The 23036-nt window shown below is 69.2% G+C and overlaps 3 protein-coding genes across 3 annotated transcripts; 2 read left to right on the top strand and 1 right to left on the bottom strand.

The window, feature by feature from the left end:
* Positions 1 to 7: 7 nt before the first annotated feature.
* LOC115338512 (adhesion G protein-coupled receptor E5-like) lies at positions 8 to 13561 on the top strand. Its single transcript, XM_030007111.1, has 17 exons — positions 8 to 59; positions 1102 to 1146; positions 1802 to 1918; positions 2153 to 2332; positions 2673 to 2801; positions 3727 to 3764; positions 4320 to 4401; positions 4976 to 5142; positions 5300 to 5408; positions 6009 to 6225; positions 6598 to 6781; positions 7574 to 7768; positions 8613 to 8834; positions 11713 to 11804; positions 12348 to 12534; positions 13163 to 13252; positions 13375 to 13561. Exons 1-17 carry the CDS (start codon positions 38 to 40, stop codon positions 13543 to 13545), a joined length of 2247 nt encoding a protein of 748 aa, XP_029862971.1. The 5' UTR covers positions 8 to 37; the 3' UTR covers positions 13546 to 13561.
* Positions 13562 to 13682: 121 nt separating this feature from the next.
* CRB3 (crumbs cell polarity complex component 3) lies at positions 13683 to 15920 on the bottom strand. The gene is made up of 4 exons (XM_030007116.1): positions 15882 to 15920; positions 15384 to 15482; positions 14913 to 14980; positions 13683 to 14263 (listed from the first exon to the last, which is right to left on the bottom strand). The coding sequence occupies exons 2-4, from the start codon at positions 15442 to 15444 to the stop codon at positions 14060 to 14062; spliced, it is 333 nt and encodes a 110-aa protein (XP_029862976.1). The 5' UTR covers positions 15445 to 15482; positions 15882 to 15920; the 3' UTR covers positions 13683 to 14059.
* Positions 15921 to 16564: 644 nt separating this feature from the next.
* On the top strand, positions 16565 to 22278 carry LOC115338514 (phospholipid phosphatase-related protein type 2-like; the record flags this gene model as incomplete). Its single annotated transcript, XM_030007114.1, is given in 8 exon segments — positions 16565 to 16660; positions 16913 to 17102; positions 17713 to 17832; positions 19378 to 19510; positions 19512 to 19644; positions 20548 to 20727; positions 21514 to 21642; positions 22009 to 22278. Coding segments are annotated over 8 exon segments (1014 nt in total), but the record flags the coding sequence as incomplete, so codon positions are not given.
* Positions 22279 to 23036: the final 758 nt, after the last annotated feature.

The following is a 23036-nucleotide window of genomic DNA, read 5'->3' as shown; positions in this document are numbered from 1 at the left end:
TCCCCGCGGCCCCGACCCCGCCGCAGCCGCCGCCGCGATGGGACCCGCTCGGCTTCTCGGTGAGACCCGCACCGGCCCCGGCACCCCCCCCCCCCCCCCCCCCCGGCCCGACACCCCCCGCAAAACACCCCCAGACCTGGACACCCCCCCCCCCCCCCCGGTCCGGCCCCCACACACACCCCGGGATAACGGTTTCTGCCGGGTCCCCCCGTGCCTCAGTTTCCCCACTGCACTGGGCGGGCGGGGGGGGGGGGGGGCCGGACTCCTGCGACCCTCCTCCCCCCCCCCCCCTTGCCCCCCCACCCCCCCCCGGACGCCTGGGTGCTTTGCTGGACGGGTGCTGAGCCCCCCACGCGTGGAGGGGGGGGGGGGGGCGTGGGAGTTCGGCCGCCTGCGTCCCTTTCCCAGGGCTGGAAGGGGAAGTTTGGGGGGGGGGGGGGGAGAGCCCCCCCCCCGGACGCCTGGGTTCCTCTTTGGCTCCACCCTTAGGTGTTTGGGGGGGTCCTCCCCCCGGGGGGGGGGGGGGGCAGGACGCCTGGGTCCCCTCGGGGGGGGGGGGCGGGCCACACCCAGTAGCTCCCGCGCTCCCAGTGCCCGCGAGTTACTGGGAGTAGCGGGACGGGGGCGGGGGGAGGCATAACTTTGGGGGGGGTCCCTGAGGCCACGCACACATACACCACCCTCTCGAGGGGGGGGATTTGGGGTGCTCGGACGCCATGGTGCCCCCCCCGGTGCCCCCTCCCTTCCCCCCCCCCCCCCCCCCGCCTTCTCGCGTGGGTCGGGGCAGAAGCGGGTGCGGGGGGGGCACCCATGGGTGCCTGGTGACGTCTGCTTGTTGTCACAACACGCGGGGGGGGGGCGACGGACACACCCTGGGGGGGGACACACTGTCACCCAGTTTTGGGGGGCCCCACTATATGTTTTGGGGCCCCCCCAATGTGTTTCAGAGCCCTTAGTGCCATGGGGGGGGGCGTTTCCCAGTGCCCCCCCCCCCAGTGTCCTCCCAGTTTGGGCTGAGCGCGGGGGGGGGGGGGAGGGCCCGTGGGAGGGGTCCCAAGTGCCCCCCCCCAAAAAAAAAATTTAACCCCCCCTTTGCCGCAGGGCTGTGCCTGGTGCTGAGCGCCCTGTCCTGGGCTGCCCATGAGAGTGAGTCGGGGGGGGGGCAATTGGGGGGTGTTTTTGGGGGGACTGGAGGGTATTTGGGGGGGCTCTTGGGGGGCTATGGGGGGCTTTTGGGGGGGCTGGGGGTATTTGGAGGGGGCTGGGGGCCTATGGGGGGGTGTTTGGGGGGGCTAGGGGTTGCTTGAGGGCTGGGGGGTATTTGGGGGGGTGTTGGGGGGCTATGGGGGTGTTTGGGGGGCTGGGGAGTATTTGGGGGGCTCTTGGGGGGCTATGGGGGGGAGTTTGGGGGGCTGAGGGTATTTGGGGGGCTCTTGGGGGGCTATGGGGGGTGTTTGGGGGGGCTGGGGGTATTTGGAGGGGGCTGGGGGATGCTTGAGGGCTGGGGGGTATTTGGGGGGGGCTCTTGGGGGCTATGGGGGGTGTTGGGGAGCTATGGGGTGTTTGGGGGGGGCTGGGGGTTATTTGGGGGGCTATGGGGGAGTTTGGGGGGCTGGGCGGTCTATGGGGGTCTTCGGGGGGCTGTTGGGGGTGTCTGGAGGTAGATTGGGGGTGGGGGGTATTTGGGGGGGTCTGGGGGCTCAGTGGGGCTATTGGGGGGGCTGGGGAGGGGATTAGGGGAGTTTATAGGGGGGTTGGGGGGGGGTGTTAAGGCTTGGCCGTGTGTCCCCCCCCCCCCCAGACTTGACAATCTGCAACGACTGCCCCTCGGCCTTTTGCCTCAACGACACCCACTGCGGGTGTAAATCCGGCTACCGGCCCCCCGCCTGGCGTCGCGACATCCTCGATAGCTGCGACGGTGAGGGGGGGGCCGGGGGGGGGGGCCAGGGAGAAAACATAGAGGGGGGGGGGACAGACACACCCGTATAGGGACAGTGAGGTTGGGGAGGGAGGCTGGAGAATGGAGCCCATGGGTGATGGGGGGGGGGCACGGACACCCACCAGGCTGTGGGGTGGGGTTTGGGGGGGGGTCCCAGGGTTTGGGGAAGGGGGGGGGGGGGGTCATATGTGACCCCCCCCCCGCCCGGTGCAGATATCAACGAGTGCCTGGAGCAGCCCCAGCCCTGCGGCCCCCACGAGACCTGCAGCAATTTCCCGGGGACGTTCAACTGCAGCTGCGACCAGGGGTACCGACCTGCCCCCCCCACGGGGGACCCCCCCACGACGACCCCCCCGGACACCCCCCCGAGGCCTGCCTCACACAACTGCGTCGGTAAGGAACCCCAAACCCCCCCCCCAGGACCCCTGAACCCCTTCCCCACCCTTGTGCACCCCCCTCGACACCCCCCCTCCCAAGGACCCCCCCCCCCAAAACCCTCCTGGGGATCCCCCCCCCCCCCCCCCAGGGACCCCAAAATCCCCCTCCAAAACCCCAACACCCTCCTGGTGCTCCTAATGCCCCCCCCTTGCCCCCCCCAATGCCATGGGGGGGGTGTCCCCAAATGCCTGGGTCCCTGCGGGGGGGGGGGGGGGGGTCCCTGCGTGCTGGGGTCCCCTATGGGGTGGGGGTCCCCCCCCCACTGATGGTGCCCCCCCCCCCCCCCCCCCCCCAGACGTGGACGAGTGCGCGGAGGTGGGGAAGGAGCGGTGCGGGGGGGGGAAAATCTGTTTCAACACCCCCGGAAGCTTCGAGTGTCACTGTCCCCCCGGCTACGCGGACACCCCCGACGGCAACTGCACCGGTGAGTGACCCCCCCAAACCCCCCCACCCCGGCACCCCTAAATACCCCCCTGGGGGGGGGCCCCCACAGGACCCCCAACCCCCCCCTCGGGGGCTCCCCAACCTCCTGAGACCCCCAAATCCCCCCCCCGGGGGTCCTCCCCATTCCCCCCAAACCTCCCAGGAACCCCAGATCATTTGTGGTGACCCCCCAACTCCCCCCCCCGGGACTCCCCAAACTCCCCCCCAGGACTCCCCAAAACTCCCCAGGCCCCCCCAGGACTCCCCAAACCCCCCCAGGGGGCCCCCCCCCAAACACCCCCAAGACCCCCCCCCGAAACACCCTAAGACCCCCAAATCTCCCTAAGGGGTCCCCCCGGGACCCCCCAACCCCCCTGGGCCCCCCCCAAACACCCCCAAGACCCCCCCAAAACACCCCAAGACCCCCAAATCTCCCTAAGGGGTTCCCCACGGACCCCCCCAAAATGCCCTGAAGTCCCCCCCCCATCCCCCACCCCCCCGTACCCCCCAAAATGCCCTGAAGTCCCCCCCAGTCCCCCAACCCCCCCCCGTGACCCCCTAAATCCCCCCCCCCAGCACCCCCAGACCCCCCCCCCGGGCCCCCCCCAGGCCAACAAGGGTCCTCCCCAAAAAACCCCTAACCATCCCCCCCCCAAATCTCTAACCCTATAAGTTATGGGGTGCCCCCCCCCTCCCCGTGCCCCCCCCCCCCGCGTTCCCATGGCAGGAGGAAGTGGCGGGGGGGGGGGGGGGGAAGTGCCAGCCCCGCCCATTTCCTCCTGTTGAGGCTGCCCCCCCCGCGGGCACACGCTTGTGTGCCACCCCCCGCCTTTTGCACGAGGGCGAGGTCCTTGCACACGCGCGTGCAAGGTCCTTGCACGGGGTGAGGGGGGGGGGCTGATGCTTTTCCCTGCCCCCCCCCCCAGCTGTGACGGTGCCCCCCCCACTCTGCTCTGATGACCAGGTAAGGGGGGGGGGACACCCCCAAATCTAGGGGGGTCCCCAAGTCCTGGGGGGGGGGGTCATTGGGGACATGGGGGGGGGACACAGGTCACTTTGAGGGTCCTCGAGTCTTGGGGGGGGGGGTCACCTCATGGGGGGGGTTGGCAACTTGAGGGGGGTCCCAAGTCCTGGGCGGGGGGGGGGTCATCTCATGGGGGGGTCCTTGGGGACATGGGGGGGGATATGGGTCACATTGGGGGTCCCCAAGACTTGGGGAGGGGGGTCACCTCATGGGGGGTCCTTGGGGACATGGGGGGGTGGCAACTTGGGGGGGTCCCCAAGTCCTGGGGGGGTGTCACCTCATGGGGGGGGTCCTTGGGGACATGAGTGGGGGGGATATGAGTCATGTTGGGGGTCCCCAAGTCCTGGGGGGGGGACTTTGGGGACATGGGGGGGTGTCACCTGGGGAGGGTCCCTGGGGACATGGAGGGGGACACATGTTCCTCCGGGGGGGTCCCCAGGATGGATATTGGGGGGGGCCGGTCCCATCCTGGTGCCCCCCCCCCCCCCCCCCCAGAGCCACTGTGGGCTGGCGGAGGCCCTCACCCACCTCTACGGGCTGCTGCGGGGGGGGGGGCGACCCCCACCACATCCTGCAGGTCTGGGGGGGGGGGGGGGGGCTTTTGGGGTCCCTGGGAGGATTGGGGGGGGGTCCCAAAGGCCATGGGAGGTTGGGGGGGGCGTTTCAGGGGGTCCCTGGGGTGGGGGGGCGCCGGGGGGGGGTGTTGAGGAGGTCTCAGGGAGTTTTTGGGGGGTCCTGGGACCGTGGGGGGTTGGGGGAGCTCGGGGGGGGGCTCCCATAGAGGTCCCAGAGATTCGGGGGGGGGGGAATCAAGAGGGCTCTTGGGGGCATTTAGGGGGTCCCAGGGAGGTTTAGGGGGGTCCTGGGGGGGTTGGGGAGGCATTTAGGGGGTCTCAGGGAGGTTTTGGGGGGGTCCTGGGACCGTGGGGGGGGGTCGGAAGGGGGGGGGTCCCATGGGGGTCCCTGGGTGGGGCATTTAGGGGGTGCCAGGGAGGTTTGGGGGGGGGGGTCCCAGAGATTTGGGGTGGGGGAGCCTGGGGGGCTTGAGGAGGCGTTTAGGGGGTCCCAGAAAGGTTGGGGGGGGTCGCAGAGGTGGGGGGGTTGGGGTGCCGGGGTTGACCCCCTCCCCATTTGCCCCCCCCCCCCCCCAGGAGCTGTTGGCCATCCTGGACGGGGCGTTTGGGGGGGAGGTGGGGGCTGTCCCCAAGCGTCACCACTGGGCCACCATGCTGCTGGAGGCCACCGAGGGGCTGGTGAGGGGGGTGGGGGCCCTCCTGCCCCCCCCCCGCCATCACCGCCATCACCGCCAATGCCACAGGTACCCCCCCCCCCCCCCCCCCCCCCCGGTCACTCCGTGTCCCCAACCCCAGGGGTGACGCTGTCCCCATCCCCGGGGGGGGTGTCAGTGTCCCCAGCCCTGGGGGTGTCCCCGCATGGGGGGGTGACACCCTCCTGTGTCCCCCCCCCCATCCCAGAGCTGCGCCTGGCCGTGCACCAGGGTCCCCCCCCCCGGCCCCGTGCGCCTGCAGGTCCCCGGGGTGCAGCTGGACGTCCCCGAGGAGGTGGCCTGGGACAGTGACACTGGTATGGGGGGGGGGTGTCACTGGGGGGGGGGTCCATAGGGGCTGGGGGGGTCCTGGGAGTCACCGAGGGGGACTGGGGGGGCTCCCATGGGTGCGAGCGGGGTCCCTGGGGGTCATTAAAGGGGTCTGGGGGGTCTTATGGGTGCTGGGGGGGGGGTGTCATTGGAAGGGTCCTGGGGTCACTGGGGGGGGGGGTCCATGGGGGCTGGGGGGGGTCCTGGGAGTCATGGGGGGGGACTGGGGGGGCTCCCATGGGTGCAGGTGGGGTCCCTGGGGGTCATTAAAGGGGTCTGGGGGGGTCACTGGGGGGGTCCTGGGGGGTCTTTAGCGGTCACTGGGGGGGCTCCAATGGGTCTTAGGAGGGTCCTGGGGGTCCCCAAGGGAGACTGGGGGGGGGGTCCTGGATGTCCCATGGTTTCTTGGGGGGGGGGGGTCCTGGGGTCACTGAGGGAGCCAGAGGGTCAGTAGGGCGTCTGGGGGGGGTCTGGGGTTTACTGGGGGGGTGCTGGGCGATGCTGGGGGGGGTCACCCGGGGGGGGGGGGGATCAGGGGTGCTGGGGTCTGGATGCCAGCGCGTGTGTGTCGTGTGTCCCCCCCCCAGGCCGGGCACTGGTGGCCCTGCTGTCCCAGCAGGGGCTGGGCCAGGTACTGGAGGGGGCTCCGAAGGTGCAGTGGGGGGGTTGGGGGGACCTGCCCCCCCCCCCGGCGGGGGCTCGCCCCTCCTATCACCTCCTGTCCCCCGTGGCCACCGCCTTTGTCACCCGCCCGCGGCCCCCCGGCGCCTCCGAGGTCACCCTGCGCTTCCAGCACCCCCCCCCCGGTGAGTGAGGGGGGGGGTCCCAGACACCCCCAAAAGGGTTACTGGGGGGGTGGGGACCCCCAAAGGGGAGGAGGACCCCCAAAAAGGGTTTTGGACACGGGGGGGGAGGAGGTTAGGGACCCCCAAGGGGGATGGGGACACCTGGGGGGACGTTGACCCCCAAAGAAGACCTGCCCCCCCCCCCCAGAGCAATGGAGGGACCCCTCCCCAGGGTGTTGGGACCCCCCAGGGTGTTGGGACCCCCCCCCAGATGGATGGGGAGCCCCAAAGAGGGTGCTGGGGACCCCCCCAGAGCTTTGGGGAGCTCTGGGGGGGGGGAGCGACACATGCCCCCCCCTCCATGCTCCCCCTGACCCCCCCCTGCCCCTCAGGACCCCCAGCTGGGGGCCCGGGTGCTCTGCGCCTTCTGGGACCCCCAGGAGAAGGTCTGGGCCACCGCGGGGTGTCGCGAGGTGACCCCCCACCCCGGGACCCCCCCGGGCCCCCCCGGCACCACCTGCGCCTGCAACCACCTCACCAGCTTCGCTGTCCTCATGGCCTTCCACGAGCTTGAGGTACGGCCCCCCCAAACCCCCCCCCGGGACCCTCCAAACCCCCTGGGGACCCCCAAAGCCCCTCAGGGACCCCCCAGCCCCTTCTGGGACCCCCCCACATACCCCCAAACCCTTCCAGGGACTCTCCAAATCCTTCACCCCCCCCCCAAACACTCCCAGAGGTTTGGAGGAGCCCCCAGCCCCCCTTCAGGGACCCCCAAAACCTCCTGAGACCCCAAATTCCCACTCCAGGACCCTCCTGGGGCCCCCCCGGGACCCCCAGGACCCCTCCAGAGCCCCCCAAACTCCTTCCTGGGACCCCCAAACCCACCCCCATGAGCCCCTCCTGGGGTCCCCCCATCTCTTGGGCCCCCCCCCACAAGCTCCCAGGGACTCCATGGGACCCCCAGTGCCCCCCAGAACACCCTAGGGCTCCCCTGGGACCCCCAAACCCACCCTCAGGACCCCCTCTAAGACCCTCCTGCCCCCCCCCCCCCCATCTCTTGGGCCACCCCAAGTCCCCTTTTGCACCCCCCCCCCCCCCACAAGGGACACCCAGGACTGCCCCGAGACCCCCAACACCCCCCCAGGATGCCCCTGGGGCCCCAGAACCCCCCCAGAGCTCTACTGAGACCCCCCCCAATCCCTCCACCAGCCCCCCCCCCCCCCCCCCCGGCACCTGGGTCACCCCATCTCTATAGGGAAACTGAGGCACGGGTGGGGCTCGGGGTGCACCCATCCCCCTGCCATCAGCGGTGTTGGGGGGGGGGGGGGTGTGTGTCTGACATCCTGGGGTCTTCCCCCCCCCCCCAGGATGACTGGGTGCTGGACCTGGTGACAAAAGTGGGGCTGGGGGTGTCGGTGGTGTCGCTGGTGGTGGCGGCCGCCACCTTCCTCTTGTGCCGGGCGCTGAAGGGGCTTCGCACGACGCTGCACCTGCACCTCAGCCTCAGCCTGCTGCTGGCCCACAGCACCTTCCTGCTGGGCATCGATCGCACCCAGCACCCGGTGAGGGGCGAGGGGGGGGGCCGGGGGGGGGGGGGGGGGGTCGGCGGGGAAGGGGGGGGGGCCGGGGTGGGACGCGGGGGGCCTTGCACGGGGCTGGCGGCGAGCGGGAGGGCGGTGGGTGCGCTTGTGCAAGAGCGTGCGAGGGCATGGGGGGGCCTTGCACGTGGCTGGCGGCGAGCAGGAAAGCGGTGGGTGCACTTGTGCAAGAGCGTGCGAGGGGCAGGGGTGCTGGGGGGGGCCTTGCACGGGGCTGGCAGCGAGCGGGAGGGCGGTGGGTGCACTCGTGCAAGAGCGTGCGAGGGGTGCGGGGGCCTTGCACGTGGCCAGTGGTGAGTGGGAGGGCGGTGGGTGCGCTCGTGCAAGGGCAGGGGGGCACTGGGGAGGGACGGGGGGGGCCTTGCACGGGGCTGGTGGTGAATGGGAGGGCGGTGGGTGCGCTCGTGCGAGGATGTGCGGGGCAGGGGGTGCTGGGTGGGCTGAGAGGGAAGAAGAGGGGTCGGGGGGGGGGCCTCGCACGCGGCTGGCGGCGGGTGCGCTCGTGCAAGAGCGTGCGAGGGCTAGTGGATGCGGGGGGGGGTGGCCTTGCACGTGGCCGGCGGGGCGAGCGGGAGGGCACCGAGCGCACTCATGCGAGGGCGTGCGAGGCCCAACGGCTCCTTCCACGAGCGCCGTGCGGTAGGCAGGGCAGTGGGGCGCTGGGGGGGTGGGGGGGTCACGAGCGGGGAAGCGCTACCGCTTGCGCACGGTGGTTGTGGGGGGGGGTGGGGGGGGGGGGGTGGGGGGATCCCGTCCACCCTCCCTCGTTCCGATCCCCCCTCCCTCCTCGTTTCTCTCCCCCGTGCAGACGGCGTGCGCGGTGGTGGCGGGGGTCTTGCACTTCTCCTTCCTGGCGGCGTTCTGCTGGATGTGCCCTGGAGGGGCTGCACCTCTACGTGCTCCTCGTGCGAGTCTTCGCGCCCTCGTGGCTACGCGTGCGACACCTCCTCCTGGCCGGCTACGGGCTGCCCGCCCTCCTGGTCACCATCGCCGCCGCCGCCTTCCCCGGGGGCTACGGGACCCCCCGCTAGTGAGTACACGAGGCCCTCGTGCGAAGGCTCTGGCGCTGGGGAAAGGGGGGTGTTTTGGGTGGGGGGGGGGGGGGGTGGGGGCTGGCGCGGCTCTCCGTGCCCTGTGCGAAACGTCTCTCGTGCAAGAGGGGTGCTGGGGGAGGGTCCTCGTGCGAGAGCCCTCGTGCAAAGGGGCCCGTCCTCGTGTGAGAGCCCCCCCGCAGCCCATTTGTCTTCCCTCTCCTTCCTCCCGTTATGGGCCGCGTTTCCCCCCCCCCCCCTTTCCCCCCCTGCCCCTTGTCTACCTCGCCCGTCCTCCTCAACTTTCCCCCCACTTTCTCTCCTCTTTCCGCCTTCACTCTAGTCCTTCTCCCAATCCCTTTGCCCTCCCCCTTAGTCCTCATTCCTCGGGTCTCCATTACAGGGACCTAGCATTGGTCGTAACCTTATACCCCTTGTTCTACAGAAACTGAGCGGCCACGCGCACCAAATCCCCTCGTCTTTTAAACTCACGCACTCATGAGCCAAACAAGTCCCAAGGATTGAAAAAGAGAGGGAGTATTAATGAGGGAGAACGAAGACTAAGGCAAAAGTGACAACAAAAGATTGGCAAAAATAGAAAACGGTCAACGCGAATACCCTTATGACATACGGCTTACTAGAGGTATGGTCCAGCGGCCAGTTGTAGAGAAGGCTGGGCCCAACATACACCGACCACCCTATTCCCACCCACCTCTTCGTAATTCGTCTCGCCGAGCAATTGATGGCTTCTCTATTTGGAGTCGGCGACTAATCTTATCATACATTAAAGGGAAGAAACCAAGAAGATGCACCTCTCCTCGGCGGTACACACCCGTCTGCCTCGTCATCGCGGGTGATCACCCGCTGTGTCAAACACCCCAAGTGTCACCCGCCCCCGCGTTCCCACCCGCCCTTCTCCGATGTCCACCCCCGTTTCCCTCTGCCGCCCCGCTGCTCCCCGATGTGTTTTTTTAACCACCCCCAACAACAAGCTCCTCACTGTCCCATATCCCGTAATATGTGCGCACATTGTGATTAAGCCCATATTACGGGGAAACGAGAGAACCAAAGCTCCCCTCACTTTCCTCCTGTCTATAGACCCCTTTTCCCCATTTTGTTCAACTCGCTAGAGCGCGCTGCAGAGCCCGTGTCCACACCACGTCCCCCCGTGTCCCCCCCACGTCACCCCCTGTGTCACCCCTGCGTCCCCGTGTCACCCCCACATCCCCCGTGTGTCCCCTTGTCCCCCCCATGTCACCCCTTTCACCCCCGCCCGGGAACCCCCCCTCCCTGCCTATCCCCCCCGCCCAGTCCACTGTGGTCAAAAAACACTGTACGACTGTGTATGCACACCCCCCTGCGTGAGTAATTAAATAAAAAGTGGACAGTGTATATCCCCTTCCCTCTTGTCAACCCCAAAAACTCCAAACCACTCCACTCCATCGCAAATCCTTACTGGTCCTATGTTGTCCCCCCCCCAGGGAAATGGCCCAAGCCCGGCCAGACGGAGTCATACGAACCCGCATATGGCAAAATTTTCCCCTCAGTTTACAACCAAATACACGCCACACCCCGACCTTTCCCCGCCCACTGATCTGCCAAGCTTATCATCCCCGACGCCAGCGCGCTAGGAAAACCAAACCTGTCCCCTTTTTACCCCCTATGGATCTTCTTTTTTAGGACTTCCCCCCCATGTTGCACTCCGTGCGTCCATTCCCCCCTCCCTGTGTCCCCACCCATCACCCATGGTCAACCCTGCTCTGTGTCCCCAACAAAATCCCCCCCAACGCGCTCCCCTGTGGTCCCGCCCCCATCTGCCCTGTGTCCCTCCATTCTCCTGTCCCCGTGCAACCCTGTTCCAATCACCCTGCACCTTTCCCCCTGACCACCATGTTCCCATCCCCATGTCCCCCGTGTCCTCATGTCCCCGTGTCCCCCCATGTCCCCATGTCACCCCCTGTCCCCCCATGTCCCTGTGTCCCCCCCACGTCACCCCGTCCCCCATGTCCCCCAACCTTCCCCCCACCTCCCCATGTCCCATGTCACCCTGTGTCCCCAATATCCCCGTGTCCCCCCTTTCCCCCCCCTCCCATGTCCCTGTGTGTCCCCATGTCACCCCCATGTCCCCCTGTCCTCAGTCCCGTGTCCCCCCCTGTCCCCCATGTCCCCCCATGTCCTGTGTCCCCCCACGCACCCGTCCATCCCAACGTGTCCCCGCATGGTCCCACCCATCCACCCCGTCCCCCCATGTCCCCCCATGTCCCTGTGTCCCTCCATCTCCCCATCCCCATGTTCCCATGTCCCCGTGTCCCCCCCATGTCCCCATCCCCATGTCCCCATGTCACCCTGTGTCCCCAATATCCCCGTGTCCCCCCTGTCCCCCCATGTCCCTGTGTGTCCCCATGTCCCCCCTGTCCCCCCATCCCTGTGTCCCCCATATCCCCATGTCACCCCCTGTCCCCCCATGTCCCTGTGTCCCCCCATGTCACCGCATGTCCCCCCGTGTCCCCCCATCCCTGTGTCCCCAATGTCCCGCTCCGCCCCTTCCTCCTACCATGGTCACACGCTCTGGTCCCCCCAGTCCCTGTGTCCCCCCCTCGGTCCCTGTGGTCCCTGTGTCCCCCTCCCCATGTCCCCTGTGTCCCCCCCCATGTCCCCTGTGTCCCCCCATGTCCCCCCCGTCCCCTGTGTCCCCATGTCCCCCCCCCATGTCCCCCCATGGCCCCGTGTCCCCCATGTCACCCTATGTCCCCCCCATGTCCCCCCCATGTCCCTGTGTCCCCCCCGTCCCCGTCTCCCCATGTCACCCCTGTCCCCCCCATGTCCCTGTGTCCCCATGTCCCCCCCCCCATGTGTCACCGTGTCCCCTGTCCCCAGCTGAACGCCGTCGTCCTGGTTGTCACCGTCTGGAAGCTGGTGCAGAAATTCAACGACGTCAACCCCGACATGGGGCACCTGCGCAAGATGAGGTGGGGGACGGGGGGGGGACACCGGGGGGGGGGGGACACACCGGGGGGGACAGGGGTCACCTGCGTGGGGTGGGGGGGGACACGGCGGGGACGGGAGGGGACATGGGGGGGACACACAGGAGATACTGGGACCACGAACGGTGGGGGGGGGACACGACACACAGAGGGGCTGGGGACGGGGGGGGGGGGGCACACGATGGGTTTCCTCGTGCAAGCTGGAGGGCCCTTGGAAACTTGTGCAGGGGAGGTGTTTGCCGAGCGGGGGGGCTCTTGGGGGGTGGGGGGGGGGCGGGGGGGGGGGGCCTTTCGGGGGGGGGGGGGCCCTCTTGTGCAAGCAGCCCCCTCGTGCACCGAATGCCCTCGCACGAGGCGAGACCCCTCGTGCACCGGCACCCTCCATCCGTTGCAAGGGGGGGGGGCGGGGCCCTCTCCCGACCCCGGCCGGGTGCTCGTGCAGGTCCTCGTGCGAAGACGCTCGTGCGAGTCACCGGCGCGTGTGTTTTGGGTTTTTTTTCTTTTTTTTTGGGGGGGTGTGTCCCGCAGGGTGCTGGCGGCCACGGCGGCAGGGCAGCTCTGCCTGCTGGGGACGGGCTGGGCGCTGGGGCTGGGGCTGGGGGGGGGGCTGCCCCGGCCGGGGGGGCCCCTCTCGCCCCTCCCCCTCCTCTTCTGCGCCCTCAACGCGGCCCAGGGGCTCTTCATCCTCCTCTGCCACTGCCTCGCGCACCCCCAGGTCGGCACCCCGTGACCCCCCCGGCACCCCAAAACCCCCCCGGTGTCCCCCAGTCCCCCCCCATCCCCCACGCTCTCCCCAGTCCCACCCAGGACCCCCAAATTCCCCCCCAAACACCCCCTGGGGGTGTCATGTGTCATCCCCCCCCGGTGTCCCAAATCCCCATCCCCCCCAGCTCACCACCGGACCCCCAAATCTCCCCCCAGCACCCCAAAACACCCCTTGGGGTGTCGTGTGTCCCCCCAGTGTCCCCAAATCCCCCCTGGATCCCCCACACTCTCCCCAGTCCCACCCAGGACCCCCAATCCCCCCCCAGTGTCCCCAAATCCCCCCCAGTGCCCCCCAATCCCTCACACTCTCCCCAGTCCACACCAGGACCCCCCCCAGCCACCCCAAACACTCCCTGGGGTCCCCCTACCCCCCCAGCACCCCAATAACCCCCCCACTGCCCCCCAACAACCCCCCCCAAATCCCCCCCCCCCCCCCCAGCGGGGTTGTCAGGCCACCCTCGTGCGACGGGGTCCTTGTGCAAGGGACCTCTCGTGCGAGGAGGGGTGTCCCTCGTGCGAGGGGGGGGGTTTTACTCTGATCAAGGCCCCCCCCTGGCGAAGCCCATCACAGGTGCGAGTTGCGTGACGCCTACCGGGCCTGCCTCTGCCCCGGCACCAAGCGCTACTCCGAGTTCACCAGTGCCACCAGTAACACCAGTAACACAAGGGTGAGTCCCCAAACCCGGACACCTGGGTTCCCCCCACCCCTGGGGGGGGGGGCGGTGCAGGGGGGGGTCCAGGCCCTGGACCCCCATGTCCCCCCCCCCCCCCGACCCCGTGCTCTGCCCGCATCTCCCGCAACTCAGATGGTACACGTAGTCGTGCAAAGTCCTCGCACGAGGATTGGGGGGGGGGGCACCCCCAGATCCCCCCCCCCGGCTCCCTGCAGCGCGTTCACCTGCTTCAGCTGCCCCCCCCCCATGGGTGCCCCGGGGGGGGCTTTTACTTGTGTGATTATTAAAGGTGTTTATATGGGACCCAGGCATCTGGGGGGGGTCACACCGACGTGCAAGGTGTTGCACAAGGGCCGGGAGGTCGTACAAGGGCGGTTACACGTGGGCGGGGGGGGGGGGGGGGCGCAGCAACCACCAAACCACCGTTTTTTCAGGTTTTTATCTCAAAAATAGACTATTATAGAAATTCTTCCCCCCCCCCCCTCCTGCCTGCCCCCCCCCCCGGGGGGGGGGGGCTAGCACCGTCCGGGTGGCGTGCGAGTCCTCTCGTGCAAGGCCGTGATGCGAGACACCCCCCCCTCGTGCGAGCCGCCCTCGTGCGAGCCGGCGGTGCGAGTCCCTTGCACGAGGCCCGGGGGGGGGGGGGGGTGGGTGCACGAGACGCCCTCGTGCAAGGCAGTGGTGCCCCCCCCCCCCAGCCTTGCGCGAGCCCTTCGTGCGAGCCGCCCTCGTGCAAGGCGTCGTCGCGAGTCCCCTCGTGCGAGGGGCCCCTCGTGCGTGCGCACCGGGGTGGGGGGGGGGTCAGATGAGGCGTTCCTCGGGGGGCAGGCGCAGGGGGGCCGGGGGGGGGGCGCGGGCCCCCGCCTGCTCCTCGCGGCTGGGCCGGTACGAGCCCTCGGTGCGACGTTTCTCCCGCAGGCGCAGGGCGAGGAAGAGCAGGAGCCCCACGAGGCCGAAGGCCCCCAGCCCCCCCAGCACCACCGTCAGCGCCACCTCCCCCGCCACCTGGGGGGGGGGGGAAACACACACGCAAGGGTCGGGGGGGGGGCACATGGGGCCCCCGGGGAGCCCCTAAAGCTCATGGGGAGACCTACTGTCCCCCCCGGACCCCCAAAGCCCCTGGGGACCCCCCCAAAGCCCTCAGGGACACCTTGGGACCCCCCCACGCCCACAGGGACCCCCCCAGTACTCGCAGGGACCCCCTGGGGACCCCCCCCAATACTTCCAGGAACACCCTGGGGACCCCCCCAAACTTCCCAGGGACACCCTGGGGAGCCTCCCGTTCCCCCAAATCGTGTGGGAACCCTGGGACCCCCCCCAAACCCGAGGGACCCCCACAGGGACACCCTGGGGACCCCCCCCCACACCCCCCGGGACAGCTTGGGGACCCCCCCCCCCAAAGGCCTCTGGGGACCCCCCAGTACTCTCAGGGACACCCTGGCCCCCCCCCCCAGCCCTCCTGGAGACCCCCAAGAACCCCCCAAATGCCCCAGGGACCCCCCCGAGGCCCCCTTGGGGACCCTCAGTAACCCCCCCCAACCATCCCAGGAGCACCCCCCCAACACCACAGGGACACCCCCCCAACCAGCCAGGCTGGCCCCCCCCCCCCCCAAACCTGGGGGGGATCCCCATGAACCCCCCCACAACAACTCACTGAGAGGCCACCACCGCCACTGGGGGCTGTGCTGTTACTGGTGCTGTTACTGGTCATGCTGGGAGAGGCTGGAAATGAAATGGGGGGGGGGTCACAAGGGGGAACCCGGGCGTGGTTTCCCCCACATATCCACTGTGGACACACCCAACGTTGAGTCACGGCCCCACCCTGTCCCGGCACCCGAAACCGGCCCCGCACCCCCCGGGGGGGGCACCCAGGTGTCTGGGGTCACCCCAAATCCCCCCCCCAAGATCTGCCCCACCCCCCCCAGGAAAGTGACCCAGCTGTCTGGTCCCCCCATAACCCCCCCCCCATGGAGGGACCCAGGTGTTGTCCCCCTCCCCGACACCTGCAGCGGAGGGACCCCGGTGTCCGGGCCCCCCATTGTGCCCACCCCCCCCCCCCAGGGACCCCGGTGTGTCCCGTCGTCCCCCCCCCGTTTCTGCGGTTTACCCCCCCCCCCGTACGTACTCTGGGCGAGGGCCAGGCAGGGCAGGGCCAGGGCCAGGGCGAGGCGGGGGGCACCCGCCATGGCGGGGCGTCGGCGGGGGGGCCCCGGGGCTCCTGCGGCTGCGGGGACACGGTCAGGGCCCCCCCCGAGACCCCCCAAATACCCCCGGGACCCCCCCAAATGCCCCCTCGGACCCCCCCGACTCTCATGGGACACCCCAACCCCTCCCCAAAACCACCTCTGGGGACCCCCCCCCCCCCCCCAGGCTCCCCCCAGGGCACACACACATCCCCCATCCCCCCCCATCCCCCCCCCCGGGACCACCCTATGCCGCCCCCCCCCCCCGGAAATTCTGTCCCCCCCCGTGGGGCCCCTCGGGAAGGACCGAGGCGGCCGGGCCGGGGTCAAGGTCCACACTGTGGGGGTGCGGGGGGGGAGGGGGGGGGGGGGTGTGACGCCCTGGCCCCTCCCTCCCCCCCCCCCCCCCCCGTATCGCCGGGGTTCCCCCCCCCGCTCACCGCCCCGCTCCGCTCCCGTCGGCTCCGGCCGCTCCCGTCCGCCCCCGCGCCCCCGCCCACGTGACCCGACCCCGCCCCGCACCTGGGCGCGCTGGCCCCGCCCAACACCTGGCGGGCGGGGGGGCGGGGCTTGGGTGGGGAGGGGGCGGAGCGAGCACCTGCTGGGGCCCCGCCCTTCAGGCACCTGCTAGCGCCCCGCGCCCCTCGCGCATGCGCCCTGCGGGGGGGGGCCGGCTCCAGAGCTTGAATCCATTTTTTGGGGGGGGGGACACGCCTGGGTTCCCCCTGTTGCCGCATTGGGGGGGGGGGGACAGAGGGAGGAGGGGCACGGGTGCCGACGGCATCCAATCAGTAGCCGCCTCTCCTTCTCCCCCCCCCCCCCCCCCAGTATCGCAGTCTCGTCGCGACAGCGCCACCGCCCCCCCGCCGCCCCCCCGGCGATGGCGGCGGCGTGAAGGAGGCGGGTGAGGGTCGGGGGGGGGGGCAACACAAAGGGGACCCAGGAGTCCGGGGGGGGGACACACAATCAACCTTTATTTTTGGGGGGGGGGGGCATAAAGGGGAGGGGGCAGTGTCCCCCCAATTTTGGGGGGACTCCCGGTGCCGGGGGGGGGGGGGGGACACAGAGGGACGGGGGATGGTGTGTGGCACTGACACCCCCTCCCCTCCTGCAGCGCGTGCCCCCCCCCCCGGTGCCCCCCCCCCCCTCCAACCTGCGGCCACCCCGCGGAGGTGTAAAGCGCAGCGGATCCATCGTCCCTGCTTCTCTTTTCTTGCGGGTACGCGGCGGGGGGGGGGGGGCGTACAACGTGTGGTACACCCAGGACCCACCCCCAAACCGGGTTTACAACCCCCCCGCACCTTGGGTACCCCCCACCCACTGGGCGGGTCCCCTGCCTTGTGCACGGGGGAGGGGGGCCAGTGGGATTTGGGGGGCTGCCGGTCCAGTAGGTGGGTGCCCACCCTCACCTCCCCGCCCGTGGATTTGGGGGGGGGGGGGGGGGTCCCAGCGTGTGTCCCCCCCCCCCCAGCTGGGTATCCTGGGGGGCACGGCGGCCCTCGCCTACCAGCTGGAGTTCACCGACGCTTTCCCGGTGCACGACGGCGGGTTTTTCTGCCGGGACCCGGCCTACGGGCGCCCCTACCCCGGCCCCCCCGGCCGCCAGCCGCGCCCCCCCCGCCCTCGTCTACGCCCTCGTTACCGCCGTCCCCGTCCTCACCGTGAGTGGGCTGGGGGGGGGACGGGGGGGGACACGCACGCACCTAAGGGGGGCTGGGGTGGGGGGCAAAGGGTCCCTGGGGGGGTGCTAAGGGGGCTGGGGGGGGGGCCTGGGGGGTGCCAAGGGGTCTAGGGGGACCCGGGCGGGGGTCCTAGGGGGTCCCTTAGGGGCCTGAAGGTCCCGGGGGGTCCCTAAAGAGTCCTGGGGAGGCTGGGGACTCCCTGGGGGGGGTCCCAAGGGGGCTGGGGAGGTTTGGGGGCTCCCCTGGGGGGGTCCTAAGGGGCCTGAGGGGGGGTCCCAATGGGTCCGGGGGGGGGGGTCGGGGTCCTGGGGGTCCTAGAGGGTCCCTTGGGGGTCCTCAGGAGTATCTGGGGGGCAGGTCCAGAGGTGGGCTGGGTGACTCCCTGGGGGTCCTGAGAGGTCACTTGGGGGGGTCCCAAGCGCTGGGCTCTGGGGGGGTTGGGAGTCCCAAGGGTTCCGGGGGGCTGGGGACTGCCCTGGGGTGGGTTGGGGGGGGGTCCCTCGGGATATCTAGGGGTTGGGTGGGGCCCTGGGAGCCTCCCGGGGGGGTCCCCGGGGGTCCGGGTCCCGGCGGTGACAGGGGTGCGCAGATCGTGGTGGGGGAGCTGCTGGGGCGGCTGGGGGGGGGCCCGGGGGGCTGGCCGCGACCAACACCTGGGGTAGAGTGGCGCTACCGTGGAGCCCCCTGCGACGCCTCCTGCGCTTCCTGGGTGAGGGGGGGCTGGGGGGGCAAAGGGGTGGGAATGGGGGGGGCTCTGGGGGTAAGTGAGGGGTCTAGGGGGGTAAATGAAGGGCTGGGAGGGGCAAATGGGGGCGGTCGGGTGTAATAGTGCAGGGGTCCGGGGGTAATGAAGGATGAGGCCTGGGGGGGGGGGGCAAAATGGGGTGGGCTCTGGGGTAATGTGAGGGTCTAGGAGGGTTAAACTGAAGGGCTGGGAGGGGCAAATGGGGGGGCTCTGGGGGTAAGTGAGGGGTCCACAGGGGGCAAATGGGGGGCTCTGGGGGGAGCAAATGGGGGGTCCTGGGAGGTGTTTGGGGGTAAATGGGGGGCTGGGGGGTGTAAATGGGGGCTGGGGGGGGCAAAAGATGGAGCTGGGGCAAAAAAGGGGGGGCAATAGGGCAGGGGGGGCAAGGGGGGCAAACCCCTTTTGCCCCTAAACCAACCCCAACCGATTTGTCTCCCCTTTTTGCCCCTTTTAATTAACCCTCTAACCCACCCTCAATTCCTCTCATTTCCCCCTGCCCCCCCATTTGCCTCCCTTCTGCCCCACCCCGCCACCCCATACTCCCTACCCCCAACTCCATTGGCCCCCCCACCTCCCCTATTCCCCCAATTTGCCCCCTTGACCCCCAATTTGTCCCCTGGCCCTCCCTTTTGCCCCCAACTCCCCCGTCCCCCCAACTTGCCCCCCTCCCCTATTCCCCCCAATTTGCCCCCTAACTGCCCCAATTGCCCCCAACCCTCCAATTGCCCCTTCAACCCCCAAATTTGCCCCCTACCTCCTCTACTCCCCCAATTTACCCTCTTGACCCCCCAATTTGCCCCCTAACCCCCCAATTTCCCCCTCAACCCCCCAATTTACTCCCCTAACTCCCCCAATTTACCCCGTCCCCCCAATTTGCCTTCCTACCTCCTCTACTCTCCCCCAATTTACCCCCTTGACCCCCACCATTTGGCTGCCCTGACCCCCCAATTGCCCTTGCCCCCTGACCCCCAATTACTCCCCTAACCTCACCTACCTCAATTTGCCCCCATACCTCCGCTTCGATTCCCCCACAATTTTCCCCCCTGACCCCCACAATTTCCCCCTCAACCCACAATTTACCTCCCCTAACTAACATCCCCCTAATTGTTAACCCCGTCCCCCCAATTGGCCTCTCTACCCTCCTCATCTCTCCCCAATTTAACCCCGACATGCCGAACCCCCAATTTGCCCCCCTGAACCCCGCCATGGCCCCCCTGACCCCCCAATTGTAACCTCCCCTAAACTCCTCCCAACCTTTCCCCCCCTACGCCTCTCTCTATGCTCCCCCACTTTCCCCCGTCCCCCCCAACCCCCCCAATTTACTCTCCCTAACTCCCCATTCCCATACTACCCGTCCCCCAATGTGCCTTCTACCTCCGCTCTACTCTCCCCCAATTTACCCCCCTGACCCCCCAATTGCCCCCCCTGACCCCCCAATTTACTCCCCTAACTCCCCCAATTTGCCCCCCTACCTTTCCAATTCCCCCCTTTTTTACCCCCCCCCCCCAGGGGTCGTGTTCTCCTTCGGGCTGCTGGCCACCGCCATCTTTGCCAACGCGGGCCAGGTGGTGACGGGGGCCCCGGCCCCCCATTTTCTGGCCGTCTGTCGCCCCAACTACAGCGCTTTGGGTTGCGCCCCCCCCCGCCGCACCCCCCCGTTTCGTCCCCCCCGGGGGGACCCCCTGCGCCGGGGACCCCCCCTTGGTGGCGGCCGCTCGAAGGGCCTTCCCCTGCAAGGAGGCTGCGCTGGGGGCCTACGCCGGGGCCTATGCTGGGGTTTCGGGGGGGGGTTAGGGGGGGCTGGGGGGGGGATGGATTTGGGTGAAATTCGAGGAAATTGGGCAAATTGGGGGGGTTAAGGGGGGACTATGGGGAGCAGAATGGGTAATTTGGGGGTTTGGGGGGGGAATGGGGGGGCTCTAGGGGAGGTTATGGGGGGGAAGGGTCGTTTCGAGGGGGTTTGGGAGGGCTGGGGGGGGATTTGGGGTGAAATTTGAGGAAATTGGGCAAATTGGGGGGGTTAAGGGGGGACTATGGGGAGCGGAATGGGTCATTTGGGGGTTTGTGGGGGGAATCGGGGGGGGCTCTAGGGGGGGTTATGGGGGGGGAAGGGTCGTTTGGAGGGGGTGTGGGGGGGCTGTGGGGGGAATGGGGTGAAATCTGAAGGAAACGGGCAAATTTGGGGGGAGTGTGGGGGTCAGAAGGGGAATGGGGTGAAATCTGAGAGAAGTGGGCAAATTGGGGGGCTGGGGGGGGAATGGGTCAGTTGGGGGCCTATAGGGAGGGTTTGGGGCTTAGTGGAGGTGGGGGCCTAAGGGGGTTTTGGGGTAAAATCTAGGGAAAATGGGCAACTTTTGGGGGGTTATGAGGGGCTGTGAGGGAATGGGGGGAAATGCAGGGGAAATCGGCAAATTGGGGGGCTATGGGGGGAATGGGCCATTTGGGGGGGCTATGGGTGTTTGGTGGGGGGCTTTGGGGTCACTTCAGGGGCTTTTGGGGTGACTCTGGGGGTTTGGGGGGGACCGCGGGGGGGGGGGCATGGATGTTTTGGGGTGCTGGGGGGGGTTGGGGGTGCTTGGGGGGGGTTAGAGGGGCTCAGGGGGTCCACAGGAGTGCTGGGGGGTGTGTTTTGGGGTGTCTCTGTCTTTTGGGGTGACCCTGACCGCCCCCCTCCCCCAGCTATACGTGACGCTGGCCTGGCGGGGGGGGGGGGCTCGCGGCTGGCCAAGCCGGCGGCGGTTTTGGGGTTCGCGGCCCCCCCGTTTCCTGCTGGGGGCCCTGCGGGTGGCCGAGCACCGCAACCACTGGGGTGACGTCCTGGCCGGCTTCCTCACCGGCACCGCCATCGCCGCCTTCCTGTGAGAAACTCCCAAAACAACCCCCCCCCCCCGCATGGGGGGGGGTCCCCAACACCCCCTGCGGATCCCCGAACCCCCCAGAGACCCCTCAACGCCCTCCCCCCTGCTCTGGGGGTCCCCAAGATCCCTGGGACACCCAAATGCCCCCTGGGACCCCAAGACCCCCCTGGGGTCCCCAAAACCTGCCCCTGGACCCCAAACTCCCCCCTGGGGGTCTCCAACCCCCCCCCCCACCGCCAAGGCCCCTCAAACCCCCTCTGGGTCTCCCCAAGTATCTCCATCCACTCGCCTACCCCAAAACTCTTCCCCCCCCCCATCAGGTCCCTAACCGCACACCTTCCCGCCGGACCCCGCAAAACTGCCCCAGACTCCCACTCCCCCCCACTGGAACCCCCAAACTCCTCTAGGACCCCTAAAACCCCTCTCTGGCCCCCAAATTCCCTGCGATTTCCCCCAGGGTGCTCTGGGGACCCCTGAAATCTCCCTGGGGACCCCCAAAGCCTCCCTAAGACACCCCCCCCCAAAAAACCTTGTGGGACCCCTGATACCTTCTTGCCTCCCCCCCCCCAAACCCTCCTGGGCCCCCCCCAAACCCCCCCCAGGACCCCCCTGAAGCCCCCAAATCCCCCCTGATACCCCCAAATCCCCCCTGATACCCCAAAAGCCACCTGGGACCCCCACACTCGCCCCAGGCCCCCCCCCCCAAACTCACTCAGGGCCCCCCAGGACCCCCTGCACCCCCCCATAACTCCAAGGGCCCCCCCCCAAAATCCTGCCCCCCTCTCAGGTGACCTGTGTGGTGGGGAACTTCCAGAGCACGGGGGAGTCGGGGCAGGGGGTTGGAGGGGGGGTGCCCAGAGCCCCCCCTGAACTGCCCCACCCCCAGCCCCCCCTGGAGGAGATCAGCGTGACCCAGGTGGGTGGGGGACACCCCAAAACTGGAGGGGGGGGGGCACAGAAGGGGTCCTAAGCCCTGTGGGGGTGTTGGAGGGGGCACCCCAAAACTGGGAGGGGGCATGGGGAGATCCTGAGCCCGTTGGGGGGGTCGTGGGGGGACACCAAACCCATGGGGGGGGGGGCTTGGGGGCATCTTGAGCCCCATAGGGGTGTTGGGTGTGGGCATGGGGGCACCCCAACCCCATTGGGGGGTCACCGGGGGGGTCCTGAGCCCCATAGGGGGTGCTGGGGAGGTCGGGGGGGGACCCCGATATTTTGGGGGTGCTGGGGGGTCACAGGGGGCTGTGCAGCCCCTATAGACCCCCCCTCGTGCCCCCCCCCCCAGGCACGTCGTGCCGACTTCCCGGCTGTCACCTGAGCGTCCCCCACCCGGGGGGGGCCCGGGGGCACCCAGCAGCTGGGGGGGGGAGCAGCTATCACCCCCGTTGCACGTAGTCAACACAAAGTCAGCTGGAGGGGGGGACAAGGGGAGAGCCCCCGCCTGGCACACGCATGTGCGGGGGGGGTCTGGGGGGGTACACGCGTGTGCGTGGGTGGGCACATACTGTGACATGGGGGGGGGCATCCCCCAGGGGAATAAAGTGGTTGCGTGTGATGTTCCCGTGTCCCCATGTCTGTATAGGGGTGGCTTATAGAGGGACATCGGACTGGGGGGTTGGGGGGGGGCTATAGGGGCTTTTAGGGTGTCAGTAGTGCTGTGGGGGACGGCCTGTCAGTGGTGGGGTGCTTATAGGGGCTGTGGGGCTGCTCAATAAGCGGGGTTTGCTGTGATGGGGCTGAGAGGTTTGTCCATAGTGGCTGGTAGGGGATGCCTGATAGGCAGCTTGGGGTGGTGTCTTAGCAGGTTGCTGATGTGGACATACGGGCTGGGGGGGTGTCTATAGGGGCTGACGGGTGAACGTAGGTGCCTGGGGGTGCCTACAGAGGCTGGGGGGGGGCGCCCAGTGGGCTTGGGGTGTTATGGGGAGCGGCTGCGGGTGCCGTAGGGCTGGGGGCGTCTATAGGGCTGCGGGATGTCCATAGGGGCTGAGGGTGTCTATAGGGGCTGATGGGTGTCAGTGGGTGCTGGGGGCTGCCCATGGGGCTGTGGAGTGTCTATAGGGCCTGGGGGCTGTCTATAGGGCTGTAGGGTGTCCGTAGGGGTTGGGGCGTGGCTATAGGGGCTGGGGGTGTCAGTCTACAGGGAGGGAAGGGTGTGGCCGCAGCCCACGTGCCTGCCAGTCGCAGGTCATAGGTCATGGGGTGCCCGTGAGGGTGCCGTGGCGGGCCGCGCGGGGCGTTGTCGAGGGTTCGCTCGGACTGCGGCGGGGCGTGCCAGGCGAGGGCGGTGTCGGGGTCGTCTCCCTTCTGAGG

The sequence above is a fragment of the Aquila chrysaetos genome, unplaced genomic scaffold (assembly GCF_900496995.4).
Source record: "Aquila chrysaetos chrysaetos unplaced genomic scaffold, bAquChr1.4, whole genome shotgun sequence".
In the NCBI taxonomy this organism is placed as follows: domain Eukaryota; kingdom Metazoa; phylum Chordata; class Aves; order Accipitriformes; family Accipitridae; genus Aquila; species Aquila chrysaetos.
The sequence above is the reverse complement of the archived record's forward strand: the minus strand, read 5'-3'. Positions and strand labels throughout refer to the sequence as shown.